Below are 20,410 nucleotides of genomic sequence, written 5' to 3' on the forward strand. Positions count from 1 at the left end.
AAAGAAATGCAGGCGTGTCTGACCATTTACACGGCATTTCATGCGTGTGCATAAATTAGCTATTGCGATCTCCTTCGGAGCATGAGAGGTCACAGCATGTCAGGAGAGACGCAGTGTATGAGACAGGTCAGATGTGATGTTGAAGCTGCATGGCTGCCTGATCTGCACTGATGATCCCGATGTTTCAGCTGTTCTATGTCCTCAGATGGATATGAGAAGGCAGCAGTGGGCGTCCAATAATCTTAAAATATTTCACATAAGAACAGAGCTCTTCTGACACCAAAGACATTTTAGGAACTTAGAGTTCATCCATGGTTACAAAAAATTTACATCTTGCCAAGTTTACTCTTGTTAAAGAGATCTTCATTATATTGAGAACAAGTAAATTTTTCAGCCCAGTTTATTGCAATTGAGAATACAGTTTGTTCAGATATATTCTGACTTCTCAGAATTACACCTTACAGTTATATATTTATACAAAATTCAGAAAACATTCAAATGATTTTGTGTGGCCATACAGTAAGTGGCATTTATCGTGTACAGATTTGTAGATCCATGCAATATGCATTCTTCTTTCCCTGAGCAGTGTTAACCCCATATCCCTGGACGTATCTTATCACACTGTCTGTATACACAGGACCAATATGAATAATCCTTCTCAAAATCACACTTCAGTATGGTATAAAATATTTCGAAAACAATAAAATTGTCTGGCCTTATACTATATGGCATATATCCAGTGGCATATCTATAGTGGGTGCAGTGTGTGCGGGGCTCACGGCCCCCAGGTCCAGGGGGCCCCGCACCGCACACACTGCACCCATATATTTTTAAACTTACCTGTCCGTGGTCCTGCGACGGGTGTCAGTGCTGCTCAGAACACCGGAAGAATGGCCGCTGCGGCCATATTCCGGTGTTCTGCGTATACGCAGTAGACTCTGGGCACACTCTAGTGCCCGGAGTCTACTAATGCTCTGGTGGCTGGCTAGCCGCATCAGTCGGCTGCCAGCCACCGGGGAGAGAGGAGGGGGCCCCGTATGCGAGTGCACACGGGCCCCCTCCTCTCTTAAGACGCCCCTGCATATATCATAATAGAATGTGTAGATCCATGCAATATTCACTTCTCCTTTCACTGACCAGTATTAACCCCCTTTCTATAGACTTATCTCATCACACGGGGGGTGATTCAGAGATGGATGCAGGGAATTCATCGGGCGCAAGTGGCCGATGGTTTCCTTCTGCACATGTGTCCATGCCGCACTGCGCTACCAGACCCATGCAATTTTAAGGAGCGTTTCTGTGTGGTAACAGAGAGAGTATCTGCCAGACATAGTCATGTTGGTGTCAGTGACTGTGTCTAGAGTTGCATTTGCACCCACACTGGCGGCCATGTTCAGTCGGACATTGTACCCTTGTCGTAGGGCAGGTGTCTGATGCAGTGGCCATTGGTACACTGATAGTACGTCTTATACACACATTGGTGGATTTGTGCTGCAGCTGGTGGGCGTCTCACTAGGATGTCCATCAGCCGTGGTAGAATAGAATCGCTGTAGTGGCTGCGACAAAAGACACAGCCACTACTGAAATAGCATTCACCTCTGAATTACCCCCATTGTCTGTATACACAGTTTTCAAAATAGAAGATAAATATTAATGCAAATTGTAATAAGAATGAAACAACTATTGCATTTATGTGTCAGTTTGGTTATAGTAATAAAATTAACTATTTATTTACCTCAGGTCCTTAGATTATTAAAATCACATTTAGAATCACATAGAAACAGCTGAGCTCTAATTCATTATTTGTTATGGGTCAGACACATAACTGAGTCCAGTCTAATTAAGCATGACAAGGAAAGAAGTGGTATACTGGGGTTCCCATCACTATATAATACTTTGGATGAAAAGCTCTAATGCCCACACCTGTGACCTTTCATCCTAATGACCTCAACTTCAAAGACTTTCAAGGTCATAGACATTTGTTTTTCTATTGTGTCAATGAAACATGGACATTAGTTGGTATATGTATCTGTTCATGAAACTTATATTTAATGTAAGTGCCTGTAAGACAGTATTTCTGCATGAATACAAGCAAAATAATATACTTGATTTCCATTGTATTTTAATTTTAGGTTATTAGGTTTTCATCTATATACTGTAAAAATACATAATTTGATTGAGGACTGAGACAGATCTATCCAGCCTGGAACATTCTGTCCTTCAAGATAGTGACACTGCGCTAAGTCTCACTGCCAAAACTACAGAAATTATTCATTTATCATTTCTCCTATCATGTTACATTATGATTGATCCTATTATTTGTTAAAGGATAATTCCACTGAAAACTACATAAAATTATTTTTTTTGGAGTTAGATGAGGTAACTAAGGGGTCTCTGTACTAAGCCTTGGAGAGAGGTAAAGTGGACAGAGATAAAGTACCAACCAATCAGCTTCTAATTGTCATTATTCAAACACAGCCTATAAAAAGATCGTTAGGAGCTATTTGGTTGGTACTTTATCTCTGTCCACTTTACCTCTCTCAAAGGCTTAGTACATAGACCCCTTAGTCCTTAAATATCAGAGGTACTCATATTCTTGTAGTATTCTGCTCTGGTGGGTTCTTAGTTAATGTATTAGTGTATATACATATAAGTGTATATACAGTATATACATATATATATATATATATATATAAAGACAGAAAGAAATTAAATTTAAGCTCCATTTGTAGCCTTGATAAGTGAAAGGTATATACATTTCAGTATGAAAGTAAAAGTAATAAGTTGCATACTGTAAAAATACCCATCACTAGATAGCTGGTAAAAACTGTGAGATATACTTTGCATAATATTACTGTCGGCTAGTGTTTGTGATTTCACACAGCTATATTGTTCATGTATATGTAGTGATCAGGCTGAGTTTTTGGTTATGGAGTTACAGTATTCCTTATATCAGTAGTGTAAAATCATATGCAATTGTTTGCATTATTGGATATTATCAGGTTACTCCTAGGTGGACAATCGCTGGGCTCTGTCCTTTGAAATTTCATCCATCTTCACCAATAATGAGATACAGCTGAAGAAAACTCAGCCTGTGAATATAGACATATATCACAGTGATGATGGTCAAGATAAGATCTTCCTTGGATCACTGCCTACAATGTCCGCTATTCCTCTGGAATCCTCCTGGAAAGTCTTTAACCTTACCAAAAAGCTTAATTATTATCTTCACCACAGACAGAATTTCCACCAGGAAACATATAGTGATGATATGGACATAACAGATATAGATCAGGAGACCAGCTGTGGAGATTTATCTACTGGCAGAGTTGTATTGGTAGTGTTTATCAAGGACAAACCTTCCACTAACCTCCATGGATATCCCAAGCTCATCCAGACAGTGGAATCCTCAAAGTATATAATGTCACCATAGAGAAAAACCAAGACTGATATGTAGAAATCCATGTCTCCCAAGTCTCCTCTTCAGCCTCCCACACCTGTTCCAACCAAATCCAACCCTTGGGCATGACAAAGAAATACAAAATTTATTTTATTTAGCCATATGTGCCATATAACGTATACAATTTTGTAGATCCTTGCAATATTCACTTCTCCTTTTCCTGAGCAGTGTTAACCCAATATCCCTAGACTTAACTCATCACACTGTAAAGGAACACCAGACATGCAAAGCAAAGCATTATAATGCATAGCAATATCCCCAGGCCCGATGAAGATGGGAGACCCCTGTGCAGAAGAGTGGATATGATAGTGGACTTTGAAAAGATTGGATGGTGCAACCAAAGTATCTACCCCAAAACATTCAATGCATACAGATGTGAAGGAGCCTGTCCCATCCCCGTAAGTGAAAGCCTCAAGCCAACAAATCATGCCTACATCAAGGTAATTTTACTTCTTTTATTTAATATGGATGCTTTGAATTTATATATTTTTTTAACTTGCATTCCTTAAATCTCTTTGTAAATAAAGTAAAGAATTTTAAATGATTGCAAAAATAACTATTTTAAAATAATTATTTATACATATTAGGTACTACCTTACATGAGTATTTAAATGTTTGCAAAATTAAGATATAAATGTTCTACTTCTTAAGAGAAAGTAATGTTTTCTTTCTTGGTTTTCATTTTGCAGAGTTTGGTGAAATTATACAATTCGGAGAGAGTAGAATGTTTCTCCTGTGCTCCAGTCAAGATGAGACCCCTGTCCATGATGATGTACAAGGACGGGGAGATGGTGATGAAACATCATGAAGATATGATTGTAGAGGAATGTGGATGTCATTGAGGATACATGCATTTATGTATATCTGATGGACATATGAGAGCTACTAACCTGTCTGATGCAAAAGTGGCCTAAAGGGTTCATAAAGTGTGTGTACAAGTCAGAGCCTAATTTAGACTTTTTGGTGGCCTGTGCCAAAGAGAGCATTGGCGCCCCCTCCCCCATTTTTAAAATAAAGACATAAGACAGTGCACCTGAAAAAGGGCCATGGCCTCATGAGAAGGGGCAGGGAAGAGACAGGGGTGGCCAGGAGATGCTGAGGATAAAAGAGAAAGCTACAAGTGTGAATGATAATAAACAGGAAAATGGACAGGTCCGAACAGCGCCCCCTGCCCTGCGGTGCCCTGTGCCATGGTACTGGTTGCACCACTCTAGTTACGGCCCTGGTACAAGTTATTGATACAGTTTTCAATTGTACTGCACTACTAATAGATATATAGATTGTTAGGAGTTGCAGCATGTAATGTAATAACTTTATTTTTGTATTTATTGACATATTTGCACTTATTTTATATTACCAAATTAAATTAAGTTAACTGTGTTTTATCTCTAAATTCATCTATAGTATTGAGTTTGTAATGTTTTTGTTGGGTGTAGTTTTAGCTTCATGAGTCTGATGACAGCAAACAGCTGTGTTAAAGGTGAAGGTCTGACAACTAAATGTTTATATTAAGGTTGGGTGTGACATGTTATGCAATAAAGGACAGAAGGAACTAATGAGATGTAGGTAGGTAAGTTTGGAAGTACAGAGCTTTACTAACACCAAAGACATTTGAGAAATGTAAAGTTCATGCATGGTTACAATAAATTTACATCTCGTCAGTTTTATTTTGGTAAAAAAATCTTTATTGTATTCATACCAAATACAATTTTAAGTCCAATTTATTGCTATCGAGAATACAGTCTGTTCAGATATACTCTGACTTCTCAGTGCTGGCGTACATAGAATGGGAGAAGGGTGTGCGGGTTACGGCCCACACCACACACCCTGCACCCGGAATATCGCATTGGCCGGTTCTGCAGTGTCATTTCCAAAGTGGGAAATGGACCCAGACTGTGTGCAGGGAAGTCCTTGCGAGCAACTTCCTGATATTGGAACGAGTCTGGACGAAGGGGGTACTTGTTCATGAATGTCTCTGCCTTTGCAGGATGATGCGGAGGACTGAGGATCTCATTCAGAGTCGGTCTTTGCGGCCGCTCGGACGTAAGGTAAAAGGGGCCGGATAAGCAAATGAAGCGCTCGCAACTTGCGTCGTTAAGATGGGATCATTAGCTGGACGAGCGAGGGGAGGATGCAGCCGTAAGACTAAAAATACGCCCCCTTCTCGTTCCCATTACACGTCATCTCCGGGCATATAAGGATTAATCGAGACCATCGGGAACCATCGGAGCTGGTCGTAGAGCTTAAGGTTGACCATACCCTCTCTTAAGCACTACGATCAAGTCAGTGTAAAAACCTCCCATGTCACATGTGCCACGACACTACTTTGATAATTATGCACTCCCATAAAACGCCGTTTGCATAGTCAGGCACGCCTGCGTTCGGATCTTTACTCCCCCATTCACAAGCACCTTCCCCTGTTACCACCCACAAATGCCTTATCCTGTCACTCAAACTAACGACCTGGCTGTGTTCAAGGAGAGAGCAATTTCTGATCGTAATAGCTAGTTTGCGCACGCGCATTGCGAATTTTACGCATGTGCAGTTTAGCGAACATTGGTGGCGTACGACCGTGCGGCCGAACCGACCAACTCTGAATGAGGTCCTGAGATCCAAGAAGAAAACTTTAACCCCACCAGGTATTTAGAGTACAACTCTGGAGATGCTGAGGTATGGGAACCTAGTGCCGGTGCTGACTGGGAATGCTGGTGGAGGAGGCTCTGTAATGTAGTGCAGGTAGCGGTTAGATTACCGGAACTGAGATGGGCAGAACACTGGCCGTGGCACTATGAATGGAGCAGGCAGCAAACAAATTCTGCAACTGGAACACTGGAGGCAAAACGAGACAAAGGAGCACAGAGAACTAGCACGTGTAAGACGTTGCACTGGCAACCTGAGGACTCCTAGGAAGCCCTTAAGTACACAAGGCTGGAGCTAGATTGGTTGTCAGAGCTCATTGTGAATCATTCAGAATGGACTGACTCCTTCCTGACATGTGACCAAATCCAAGATGGTGGCGTCCCAGCACCCAGCAGTGTTTGCACAGACTCCCAACCACAGCAGCTCCAACATGCCATAGACCCAGTGCTGCCTCTCAGGGGCCTGCCCGCACACTGCGCTAACCACCAACAGTCTAAACCCCTGCCAGACAGACCCTGCCAGAGAGCTCCCGTACAGGTAAGTCCTGGACCCCCCCACGGACCTCCAGAGCAGCCCGTGACATACAGAATGAAATCACTTGTAAAATGATGTGGCGTTCATTTTACATGTGACTTGCACATGTGCACTAGAGATGTCTTCAGGAACATAGCATGGGCACCATGTTCCTGGAGATCAGCACATACGCAGTTGACTCTGGCACAAAGCCAAAGTGTGCACAGTGGGCCTAATTCAGACCCGTTCGTGAGCGCTGAGCGCTCGCAAGCGGGTTGATGTTGGCCAAGTGCGCATGTGCACGACGAAGGCAGCTCCGTCGTGCGCATGCGCGAGACCCGAATAACGATGGCCAAGCCGTCACCATGGGTCTCGCACCAAAGGGGGCATGCTGTCGATGGTGAGTGACAGCACGCCCCCATTGGTGGGCGTTCCTGGGGCATTGCTGCCCAGACGTCTACCATCTGGGGCCGGCCCCACTGACATCACAAGTGATGTCAGTGGGAGTGCTTTCGGCTCTGATAGAGCCGAAAGCACATTAGGGCTTGTGGCAACGAGACCCTACCACAAGGGTCTCATCGCAAGCCCAATGGTCGTGATGGTCTTGACCATCACGACCATCTTTTTGGCCGCTTGCTATACCTGTGAGTGGTCACCCACAGCTATGCGAGCGGCCAGGAGGCCGCTCTAAAAACTAAGAGGGACGGTCCTGATTCAGAGCGAGCGCTCTGTCAGAGCGTCCGGCTCTGAATCAGGGCCAGTGTGCATTATTAGCATTTCACTCACGGTTTCATTTTACAGCAGCTGTCCCGGGGGTTTTAGCAGATTATCTTCCAGGCTTATGAGCAGCTCAGCACTCGATACATTCAGCCTGTGACAGACATCATAATCAATTCACAATTTTTGATCCTGGCAAAGCTTAGCATACAGAAATTACAATCAGCAGGGGAGATTGATTGTAGCCACACAGTGCCACTGCAGGTGCGCACCTTCTGTATGGGAATGGGACTCCAATCCCGGCATTCCCCCCCCCCCCGAATAGCAGCCCTGCCGTCAAGGGGGGATTTTCAATGTTGGTCTGCAGAATGATTTCAGGGAGTGATTCAGTTGCAGACAGTGACAAAGATCACATGCACAGTACGGGTCTATGATCCCACACGCAGTCTGTCAACAATTTCTCACTTACTGAGCATTTCTGGGCGGGGGCTGTGACGGCCTCCATTTTCCGAAACCGAGGTGTGTTGCCATTCTGGGGGGAGGAATGGAGAGGGCAGGATTTCTGTTGGCTAACTGAGACTTCCTGGCCTCTTTTATTCATCTTTGGTGGTCAGCTTGCGTGACTCCATGATGACATAGCCAGCCAAAGGGATCATAGATGACCCATGCTGCTTCCTTGGATGGAGCTCTGACCAGTAATGCATGCAGGAGGTGTGATGTCTTTATTGCATTACTATATTACAGCTATTGCAGTTGCTTACATGTTAGCAGCTGTGATAGCATATCTGTCTGCAGTTTAATCATCCCTTCTGTTCTGCAGTGATTTCAAAAAGTCAAGTGATTTTGAAACTTCATTTTATACTCAATTCTGTTCTGTTAATCACTCTGCTCCAGATATACCCCACTCCAAACGGTATGATAATACACCTGCCTGCACTGTCATTTACTCATAATTTGCAAAGTTATCCAAGTTATAGCTGAAGACAATGTAAAAAAATGAAGGCCACAGGTGTACTTCAGGGTCCAGTCTTCAACCCAGGCAACGCTGGGAATACCAGCTAGTAAATTATAAAGCTAATTTTAAATTTAAATATAAAACAACTATTGCATTTATGAGGCAATTGTAGTAATGAAATTAACTATTTGCCTCATTCATTCCTTATTTGATTACAATTACATATATAGGGGTAGATGTCCTAAGCCTTAGAGAGAGATAAAGTAGAGAGAGATAAAATACCATCCAATCAGCTACTCATTGTCACTTTATGGGCTGCTTGAAAAATAAAAGTTAGGAGCTAATTGGTTGGCACTATTTATCCCTCTCCACAGCTTAGTACATCTCCCCCATAATCACTAAGCTCTAATTTATTATGTTTTGTATCAGAAACATAAATTAATCCAGAGATACTAAGCATGACAAAGACAGAAGTGATATACTTGGAAAAAGTTTTAAAAAACAGCTAAAATCCAGTGACTTGCAGTGAAGTAAATGGCTGGGTAGGGTTCATGTGGGCATTATACAAAGGTACAGCAGTATATAGTGCTGGAAATTTGGTGTATTTTGATAATGGATGTGTGGAAAAGATAGTCATACAGTTTTTACTCCAGAGTTTTGACTATAAAAATGATTAGAATAAAACAAAGAAGATAATTAGAATATTTTCTTTATTTTTTCTTTATATTTTTATAGTCAAAACTTTGTAGTATACCTAAGTATGACAGGAAAGGCTCTGCCTCACCTGACCGCACATCACTGCTAAAATCATGTAATTTTTGCAATCCAAAACCCAAAATTTGGTTTAAAAATCCTAATTCTGAACCGTGGAAAGATCAGAACCATGACTCGGATCTGTCTGGATCTCCTCAGGAGATCAAAACTGTGTATTGGATCTGTCCATGATTACAAAATTCTGGTGTATTTAGATTTCTGGAGACCCGAACCGCACATCTCTAGTTTTCACCTATGTAAAAAATGTATAATTTCATTAGGAAAAATACATTCGGTTGTATGAATCTCTCAGTTTAACTAGGAAAAAACATATATATTTCTTGTACATTATTATTTATTATAGATAACTTTCACCTCAGTGCTGTGCAACCAACATTGACATAGTTGTATACAGTATATAAACAAATCATTACAGTCATTGCATAAAAAACAAACTGCCCTTTGGAAAAAAAAAATACACATTACTTTAAATACTGTATAATCAGTACTATAAAATAGGTTTTAGGAACGGGAATAATGAAAACACAGGCAATGTAGTTAATTGACTTATCAAATGCCACACATGGTAAAATAGCACTTACTAAATTCATCAATATTTAAAATATCCTAAGACAATTCTTTTATGTTTGTGTGTACATTCAGGTTACCATGAAAAAAATTAATTTGCGTTAAAGATAAGTGCAAACATTTCACTTATTTATTTTTATGTGTACTGTATTTACTCCTAGCACTGCAGTTTCTGTTTTATATAGATGCTTAAAATAAGTCTGTTTACATATGGCATACATATTTATCCAATAGGGTGTTATATGTGTGTGTGATTAGCATAACAAGAGATTTGTTACGTCATTGACCTATTGTGTCTTTGAAGTAATAGTCATTATGATAAAAGGTCACAGGTGTGAACATAAAGCTTTGATCATACAACATAAATATGAAGATAATAGGCAGCATCTCAGTTCAGACTTGGAGATCATCAGAGCAGCATCTTCTAAGACAGAACATAAGGGGAGATCCTATAGAAGCGCTGCTGTTAAGGGATGGCCTGGCTGATCTTCACCTTATGGCTCATAATCATCTCAATGGTTCAGGGAATGCCCCCTCCTATGTCAGAGAATCGAGACAGGATCCCTCTTCAGCAGACACACTATGGATCACAACATGGAAAATTGCACTCTCAGAGTATGAAGTATCCTCCCTACATGATGCAGCTTTACAAGGACCTCATCATGGGGAATGAGACAGATCTATCCAGCCTGGAACATTCTGTCCTTCAAGAGAGTGACACTGTGCTTAGCCTCACTGCTAAAAGTAAGTACATTGACTATAAATTTACTATTTCTCTTGTCATGTTACATTTTTAAGAAATCTATTATGTGTTAAATTATAATTCCACTAAAACTAAATACTCATGTTCACCTAATCTGCTGCTTTGGTGGGTTCTAAGAAGTTGATGTATTATTGGTTTTGAAAGCCTACATATAAGCATATATACAGTAATTATATAGAGAGAGAGAGACAGTTAGAGGGAGATTGAAATATTAAACATACCTTTGTATCATTGATATGTAAAATGTTTATATATTTTAGTATAAAAATAAGAGTAATAAGTTGCTTACTGTAAATATATCCACCACTAAATAGCAGTTAACAACTGTGAGATGCATTGACTGTCATTGCATAATATTGCTGTAGACTAGTGTTTGTGACCGTATACATTGAATGTCTCCATAATATTGCTGTAGATTTGTGTTTGTGACAGTGTGCAGCTATATTGTTCCTTTCCTTAATGGATATATAGTAATCAGGCTGAGTATTTCATTATGGAGTTAGGCCTTACATCAGCAGTATAAAATCATATGCAATTGTTTTGCATTGTTGGTTATTGACTTTGTACTTCTTGTGTCTCTATCAGGTTGCTCTGTAGTGGACAATGGTTGGGCTCTGTCCTTTGACATTTCCTCCATCTCCAGTAATAATGAGATACAGTTGGCAGAGTTGAGGATGCATTTTCCTTCTTTGAAGAAAACTCTTCCTGTGAATCTGGACATCTATCACAGTGAAGATGGTCAAGAGAGGATCTTCCTTGGATCATTGCCTACAATGTCCTCTATTCCTTTGGGATCCTCCTGGAAAGTATTTAACCTTACCAAAAAGCTTAATTATTATCTTCACCACAGACAGAATTTCCACCTGGAAGCATATACTGATGATATAGACACAGATATAGATCAGGAGACCAGCTGTGGAGATTTAGCTACTGACAGAATTGTATTTGTGGTGTTTATCAAGGACAAACCTTCTACTCACCCCCATGGATATCCCAACCTCATCCGCACAGTGGAATCCTCAAAGCATGTAATGTCACCAGAGAGACCTAAGACTGATATGCGGAAATCTAGGAATACCAGACATACAAAGCACAGCATTATAATGGACAGCATCATCCCCAGACCCGTTGAAGATGGGAGACCCCTGTGCAGAAGAGTGGATATGATTGTGGACTTTGAAAAGATTGGATGGGGGAATCAAATTATCTACCCCAAATCATTCAATGCATACAGATGTGAAGGAGCCTGTCCCATCCCCCTAAGTGAAAGCCTCAAGCCAACAAATCATGCCTACATCAAGGTAAATGTTACTACTGTATTATTATTATTTAATAAGATTTAAAAAAAAATGGATGCTTTATATTTGAATATTTTATAACTTGCATTTCGTAAATGTCCTTGTGGAGAAAATAAATATTTTTAAATGATTGCTAAAATAGCTTTCTTAAATGTATTATATATAATTATTAACTACAGTATATACACATTAGGTACTACCTTATATTTAAGTGTTTGGAGAATGAAGATAGAAATGTTCTATTTCTTAATAGAAATTAATGTTTTCTTTCTTGGATTTCATTTTCAGAGTTTGGTGAAATTATACAATTCGGAGAGAGTAGAATGTTTCTCCTGTGCTCCAGTGAAGATGAGACCCCTGTCCATGATGATGTACGAGGACGGGGAGGTGGTGATGAAACATCATGAAGATATGATTGTAGAGGAATGTGGATGTCATTGAAGATGCATGGAATTATTTATATCTGATGGACATATGAGAGCTACTAACCTGTCTGATATAAAGCGGCCTAAAGGGTTCAAAAAGTGTGTGTACAAATCATTGAGTCAATTTTCAATTATACTTCTCAACTAATAGATGTATAGATTGTTAGGAGTTGGAGCATGTAATGTAATAACTTTATATTTGTATTTAATAAAATATTTGCACTTATTTGAAATTACGAAATAAAAAAATTAAATTAAATCAACTGTTTTATTTGTGAATTTAGTCATTCATCAATAGTTTTAAGTTGATAATGTAACCATGAGGTGTAGTTTTAGTGGCATTTGTCTAATGACAGCAAACAGCTGTTGAAAAAGGTTAATGTTTACTTTTAAACTATAGAGCTTGGTTGTTACATGTTATACCATCTATAAAGGAAGGAACAAATGAGATGTAGGTAACGGTGTTTGGAAGCTCAACAGCTTAAAATATTTCACATAAGAAAAGAGCTTTTCTGACACTGAAGACATATGAGGAACTTAGGGGTATATTGTAAAGATGCAGGTTTTTAGAGTCTTCCTAACATTTAACTAGCACTTTCTAGAATATAATAGCTAGAATGTGATTGGTTGCTATGGGCAACATCTCCACTTCTAAAAACCAACAGTTTAGTAAATATACCTGGATTACAGGATTACAATATATTAACATAATTGGCAGGTTTAGTCTTGCTAAAGAAATCTTCATTATATTTAGACCAAGTATAATTTTTAGCCTAGTTTATTGCAATACAGTCTATTCAGTTAATTCTGACTTCTGACCTTACAGTTAGATAGTTATACAAAATTGAGGAAACGCTAAAATTATATATTTGTGTCATATACCGTATATATATTTGTAGATCTATGCAGTATTCAGTTCTCCTTACCCTGAGCAATGTTAACCCCATATCCTTGGACTTATCTCATCACATTGTCTGTATACACTGGATTTATATAATTACTACTTAACTTTCAAAATAGAAGATAAATAATAATGCATATTATAATGCAAAATAAACAACTGTTGCATTAATGTGTCAGTTATAGTAATAAATTGCCTTATTTATTTGCCTTATTAGTTCCTTATTTAATTAAAATTATATATATATATTTTTTTTTTATTTATTTTTTTTTTCACATAGACACAGCTGAGTTTTATTTCATTATGTGTTTTGGTACAGAAACATAACTGAGTTCATTCTACTTAAGCATAACAATGACAAGTGATATACTGGGGATTCAATCCCTATATAATTCTTTAGATCAAAAGCTCTAATTACCACATCTGTGACTTTCATCCTAATGAACTCAACTTCAAAGACTCTCAAGGTCAATATCACAATACACATTTGTTTTTCTCTTGTGTCACTGAAACATGGACATTAGTTTTATAAGTATGTTTTTTAAACTAATATTTGATGAAAGTGCCTGTAAGACAGTAGTTCTGCATAAGCAGTAGAAAAGAAGAAACTTTTACAATAATTGCCATTGTATTTTAATGCTAGGTTATTTAGTTTTCACCTATATAAAAATACATATATTTTTTGTAGAACCTTTGGTTCTATTAATCTCTCATGTTAACTTGGATTAAACATATAATAAATATATATTTCTTACACATTTTTAATTATTATAGATACTTTTTTCCTTAGTGCTGTGGACATATAGACAAATCATTATATACATACTGCCCTTTTGAAAAAACAAAAAATATATCACTTTAAATCAATATTTTAAAATAGGTTTTCAGACTGGTAATAATGAAAATGCAAGCAATGTATTTATAGTAATTTACTTATCCAATGCTAGACATGGGCATTTACTAAATTCATCTATATTTAAAATATCCTAAGACAATACTATTATATTTGTGTGTATATGCAGGTTACCATGAAAGTAGACATAGACATGGTGTTTGTAACATCTGTACAAATGTCACTTAAATATTATGTACTTTCTCTTAGTACTGCAGTTTCTGTGTTATATAGATGCTTGAAGTAAATCTGTATACATATGACATGCATATTTATTCAAAAGGCTGTGATATGTGTGTGTGATTAGCATAACAAGAGATTTGTTACATGTCATTGACCTATTGTGTCTTTGAAGTTATGGTCATTATGATAAAAGGTCACAGGTGAGAACATAAAGCTTTGATCATACAACATAAATATGGAGATAATTCTCAGCACATCAGTTCAGACTTGGAGATCATCAGAGCAGCATCTCCTAAGACAGAACATAAGGGGAGATCCTACAGAAGCGCTCCTGTACAGGGATGGCCTGGCTGATCTTCACCTTATGGCTCATAATCATCTCAATGGTTCAGGGAATGCCCCCTCCTATGTCAGGGAAACAAGCCAGGATCCCTCTTCAGAAGGCACACTATGGATCACAGACTTCATTCAGCCTGCATGGGAAAACACACTCTCAGAGTATGAAGCACCCTACCTACATGATGCAGCTGTACAAGGACCTCCTCATAGGGAATGAGACAGATCTGTCTAGCCTGGAACATTCTGTCCTTCAAGATAGTGACACTGTGCTAAGCCTCACTGCCAAAAGTAAGTACAGAATCATTTGTTAAATCTCTTATCATTTTTATTGTTAAAGGATAATTCCAGTGATAAACTAATTAAAATGTTTTTGGTGAAGTTAGGTGACAGATAACTCACATGCCCTTAATGTTCCAATTTGGTGGGTTCAGAGAAGTTGGTGATAGATAGATAGATAGATAGATAGATAGATAGATATCAATTTTAAACTTCCTTTGTAGCCTTGATAAGTGAAAGGTATATATTTTAATTTTTAAGTAATTTGTTGTTTACTGCAAATGTATCCACCACTATACACCTAGTAAAAACTGAGTTATGCATTGAATAATATTGCTGTAGACTAGTATTTGTGTTTGCAGCTATATTGCTTCTTACCTTCATGTATATGTAGTAATCAGGCTGAGTATTTGATTATGGAGTTATGCATTACATCAGCAGTATAAAATCATATGCAATGGTTTTGCATTGTTGGTTATTAACTTTGTGCTTCTTTTGTCTCTATCAGGTTGCTCTGTAGTGGACAATCGTTGGGCTCTGTCCTTTGACATTTCCTCCATCTCCAGCAATAATGAGATACAGTTGGCAGAGTTGAGGATTCATTTTCCTTATTTGAAGAAAGCCCATTTTTTGAATATAGACATCTATCACAATCAAGATGGTCAAGAAAAGATCTTCCTTGGATCACTGCCTACAATGTCCTCTATTCCTCTGGGATCCACCTGGAAAGTCTTAACTTTACCAAAAAACTTAATTATTATCTTCACCACAGACAGAATTTCTACCTTGAAGCATATAGTGATGATATGGACATAACAGATATAGATCAGGAGACCAGCTGTGGAGATTTAGCTACTGACAGAGTTGTATTGGTAGTGTTTATCAAGGATAAACCTTCTACTAACCTCCATGGATATCCCAACCTCATCCACACAGTGGAATCCTCAAAGTATGTAATGTCACCATAGAGAATAACTAAGACTGATATGCGGAAATCCAGGAATACTAGACATGCAAAGCACAGCATTATAATGTACAGGATCATCCCCAGGCCCGATCAAGATGTGAGACCCTTGTGCAGAAGAGTGGATATGATTGTGGACTTTGAAAAGATTGGATGGGGGAACCAAATTATCTACCCCAAAACATTCAATGCATACAGATGTGAAGGAGCCTGTCCCATCCCCCTGACTGAAAGCCTCTAGCCAACAAATCATGCCTACATCAAGGTAATTTTACTACTATTATTTATTTAATAAGTGTTTTTCAAAAGAATATGGATTCTTTGCATTTTAATGTTTTATAACTTGCATTCCTTACTTCTTGTAAGTAATGTAAAAAATGTTAAATAATTGCAAAAATAACTTTATTAAATTAATTATATATACACATTAGGTACTACCTTATATTTAAATGTTTGGAGAATGAAGACTTACAGTACATGTTCTACTTCTTAATAGAATTTAATATTTTCATTCCTGGTTTTCATTTTGTAGAGTTTGGTGAAATTATACAATTCGGAGAGAGTAGAATGTTTCACCTGTGCTCCAGTCAAGATGAGACCCCTGTCCATGATGATGTACGAGGACGGGGAGGTAGTGATGAAACATCATGAAGATATGATTGTAGAAGAATGTGGATGTCATTGAGGATACATGCATTTATGTATATCTGATGATCATATGAGAGCTACTAACCTGACTGATGCAAAGCGGCCTAAAGGGTTCACAAAGTGTGTGTACAATTCATTAAGTCAGTTTTTATTTGTTCTGCAATACTAATAGATGTATAGATTGTTAGGAGTTGCAGCATGTAATGTAATAACTTTATTTTGTATTTAATGAAATATTTGCACTTATTTTATATTATTAAATTAAATAACATGTAAATTAAATTAATTCATATGTGTTTTAGCTGTGAATTTTATCATTCATCCATAGTATTGATTTGATTATGTGTCTGGTATTAGTCTAATGACAGCAAACAGCTGTGGTAAAGGTGATGGTTAAGAACTGAATGTTTTCTCTCACACTAGTGACGTAGGGTGTGACATGTTAGACAATAGAGGGCACAAGGAATTAATGAGATGTAAGTAAGTGTGTGTGGAAGTTCAAATGTTAAAATATTTTATCCAGAAACACAGCTATTCTAACACCAGATATTTTAGGTTCATCAATGGTTACAGTAAATCAGTGATGGGGAACCTCAGGCCCGGGGGCCGTATAAGGCACGCGGAATCATTTGGTATGGCCCTCTGAGCTTTTTTCTGCTAGCCTCATCTGGATAGCAGGGTGCCTAGAATAGCATCCTGCAGCTAGAATCTATTTAACAGTGCCACCTGGAGCATCCTTAGAACGCTTCATACAGTCACACCGCTGCCCTTACAGCTCCCCGAAGCATCCTTAGTATGCTCCGGGCATTGCAGTAATCACCGGCAATTGTTGCCCCGCCCCTATGTGACATCACACGGAGGGGAGTGGCCTGCACCAGGGCCTCAAATAGATTTATATATATCAAAATGGCCCTCGGCAGAAGAAAGGTTCCCCACCCCTGCAGTAAATCAACATTTTTTCAGGTTTAGGATTTTATTTAGTAAAATATTATTGAAAAACAGTAGAAAGATTTTGTTGCTTTTTGTAAATCAATTATGATATTTATATAAAAACATATGCAGATACAGCCAATGTGATAAAAGACTGCCATATTGAGGTGTTTGTATATATTGTTCACATATGAAAGACGGCATAATGCCTTTCTTTTGATTCTACGCTCACACCATGCAATGCGTGCAGAGATAGAGTATTCCAATTTCATGTATGTTGATGTCTGACTGTGGTGAGGAGCAGAGGCAGCACTAACTTATGTGAGAAAGCAGGAAGAGAGCGACTCTTCCCTGCTTATGTCCATTTTAGAAGGCACAAAAAGATACATAATGCCATCAAGAGATAGCAATATGTTTGTCAGAGAAAAATTAGAGAAGCATTTCTTCAGGATGGAGCGCAGGCAAAGTACAGCCCTGAAATCTAGCATGTGATCCCGGACACATAGGTGGTGGTGTTAGTGGTGCTATTGATAAGTCTGGAACTTCAGAAACTCCCAGTAGATAATGTCTGTTCTGATCGTTTGTGGTGCCACCAGCTACCACAGTGTAACTTTGTGTTGTGTTGAAACACCCTTGCACAGTGCCCAGTTTGTCAAATCCATCAGGGGTCTGTATAAGCACTGTCTGACCAGAATATAGGTGGCTCAAATGGTTGGAGGATATGCCATTTCTGGCCTTGCACAATGTTCTGCATATGGTGAGTGAATCCTGGATGTCAGTCTCAATATATGGTTGAAGCTTGGGATTAACCACAGGTATGAGAGTACGGGTACACTTTGAGAGCAGATGTTGGGCAGATGATTGCAGTTCATATCTAGTGATATTCTCCAGGCTGAGTAATGTCATGAACAAAGCTGAGCTATCCTGAGAGCTCTCTTACAGTATACTGTATGCTTGGCACAGTGAATAGCCCTTTCAGCCAGTCCATTGTACTGAGGATAATGAGGACTGCTGGTGGTATACTTGATATCCCACATCTTAATTAAGTCATGACACTCTTTGCTATTGAACTGCATGGCATTATCCATGAGGAGCTGTTGTGGGATACCATACACAGAGAAGTGGGATGCCATGCACAGAGCAGTTGATGATGATGGTCTGCTTATCTGGTTGAGTTAAACAAGTTCTTTTCGAACCACCCACAGTATGAATCAACTAGCATCAGGTGCTTCTTCCCCCTCCATTTAAGATGTCAGCAACAACAATGGTCCAGGGAAGGTCAGGAATTTCATACAAAGTGAGATGGGGATGGCATTGCAGGTAGCACAAGCAGAGACAACACGTTCAGTGTCACTACACATGGAGGACCAATAGAGAGCATCCTTAGCCTTTATTTCATTGCCTCACTACAAAGTTATTGTTGATGGACCTGTTGGGCATAGAAGCATTCAAGTGAATGAGGAGTGGTGATGAACCAATGACCGTGAAGGAGGATGCTATCAGAGCCTGTTTTCATAATGAAAACAAAGAAGGAACAAAGCAGGCCATCCATGCAGTGCAAATCAGGACATACATTGATAAAGGTTATCCTTGAGAGAGGCCCTTGAAACCTCTCCAAATGCCTTGAGGACAACTCATAAAATTCTATGACATCCAAGCCAATATCTTCATCTCCAACATTACTGGAGCAAATGAGCTTGGCAGAGTGCATCAGCCACATAGAGCTCTTTCTCACACTTGTACACCAGAGCATGAAACATTGTATGCTCTGGTGTATATCTCTCTCAACTGTGAACCTGAACAAACCATGTTGCAATGCAAAGGGTGTAAATACATACATTTTTTTACATGTAGGGTAAATACTGGCTGCTTTTGCATGTAGCCAACAAATACTGCACAGCTTTATTATTACTCTATAATTTAGATGTCAGTTTGGAAACACTCCTCCCAAATCTAAATCTCTCTGCACATTTTAAATCTGCCCCACCTGCAGTGCAGAATGGTTTCACCAAGATGATCAGTTGAGAGAGATATCTCTCTATTCCCAAGTCTGAATCAGGCCCATAGTGTGCAGAGGCATTCATAGGATAGTGATGATCTGTCTCTATGATCACAGGTCGGCCATACATTAATTCAATTTTCTGCAGTATTCATATGTAAGAGTTGTCAGAGTTGAGCAGTCACTTCACTGTAGCAGGGCAGGGCCTTAAACAGGTAGTTAGTCATACCCAGGAATCACTGCAAAATGATCTTATCCATAGGATTGGGCTATAGCCAATGTTTTAAAAGTACAAAGAAGCATCATACAAGTATGATACAGGGCTTTCAGGTGGCGTTCATCATATTCTTGCATAGTGCCACACCTAGGACAGTATTATTCATATTGCTGAGTAGGGGCCCCACAGGTCTAGGGGACATGCAGGGAGAAGTTTCAAGGAACAGTTGTAGTCAGCTGAGGTTTGTTTTGAGACAATGGGGGGGGAGATAGCGAACCAATAGCGCACTAGAGGTAGGGTTGTTACACCTCTATGTGAGGACACGTGACTGCCACGTTCACAGCTGCTGTCACCACCGCTACCAGAAGGAAGTTCTCTCTCCTCCAGACCTCAGCACACACATGTACAGGAGATTCTGCAAGATTTGCGGGTTTTCTGGCCCACTAGAGAACAACCACCGAGTACAGAGCAAGGATACCTGAGCATAGTGGTGGAGCCAACTCGATTGAAGATCCAGAGTGCACACACCAGGATGAATGCTGCAGCCTACTGGTAAGTGCATTGTGTGGGATGGTGCAACAACACACACACAAGGACATCCAAACACTGACAACCATCTTTAGTGTGAAGGAGACGTATGGTGTGCATGCCATACGGGAAGAGCTTCCCCCCTAGTAAGGGTCATTTAGTCACACAATAAAAATATTTAAAAAAAATTGAATATAATTCTTCTGGAGACCCAAAAAATGGATATAGGGCTATGTACTGCGTTCTAGCACCCACAGTACCAGGGTCAGACTGTCAGCTGTAATGGGCTGAAAGATTGAAGTACCGGAGGGGGCTCAAAATACATATAAGCCTAGGGGCCCAGCATTGGGGTAATCTGGCCATGGCCAAGCCATACAATATTGGGTCTGATTCAGAAATTGCAGGACACACAGCAGCTGCG

At 39.3% G+C, this 20,410-nt stretch overlaps 2 protein-coding genes and 1 pseudogene across 2 annotated transcripts; all 3 read left to right on the top strand.

Moving 5' to 3' along the window:
• Positions 1–644: 644 nt before the first annotated feature.
• Positions 645–4,302, top strand: LOC148478931 (nodal homolog 2-A-like). The gene is given in 5 exon segments (XM_088455205.1): positions 645–679; positions 2,182–2,269; positions 3,014–3,474; positions 3,672–3,900; positions 4,150–4,302. Coding segments are annotated over 5 exon segments (966 nt in total).
• A 5,765-nt stretch (positions 4,303–10,067) lies between these two features.
• On the top strand, positions 10,068–12,273 carry LOC148478932 (nodal homolog 2-A-like). Its single transcript, XM_088455145.1, has 3 exons — positions 10,068–10,370; positions 10,975–11,690; positions 11,976–12,273. Exons 1-3 carry the CDS (start codon positions 10,100–10,102, stop codon positions 12,126–12,128), a joined length of 1,140 nt encoding a protein of 379 aa, XP_088311271.1. The 5' UTR covers positions 10,068–10,099; the 3' UTR covers positions 12,129–12,273.
• A 2,156-nt stretch (positions 12,274–14,429) lies between these two features.
• LOC148478933 (nodal homolog 2-A-like) lies at positions 14,430–16,352 on the top strand (annotated as a pseudogene).
• The last annotated feature ends 4,058 nt before the right edge of the window (positions 16,353–20,410 follow it).

The sequence above is a fragment of the Taudactylus pleione genome, unplaced genomic scaffold (genome assembly GCF_031769625.1).
Source record: "Taudactylus pleione unplaced genomic scaffold, aTauple2 ptg000644l, whole genome shotgun sequence".
Lineage (NCBI taxonomy): Eukaryota > Metazoa > Chordata > Amphibia > Anura > Myobatrachidae > Taudactylus > Taudactylus pleione.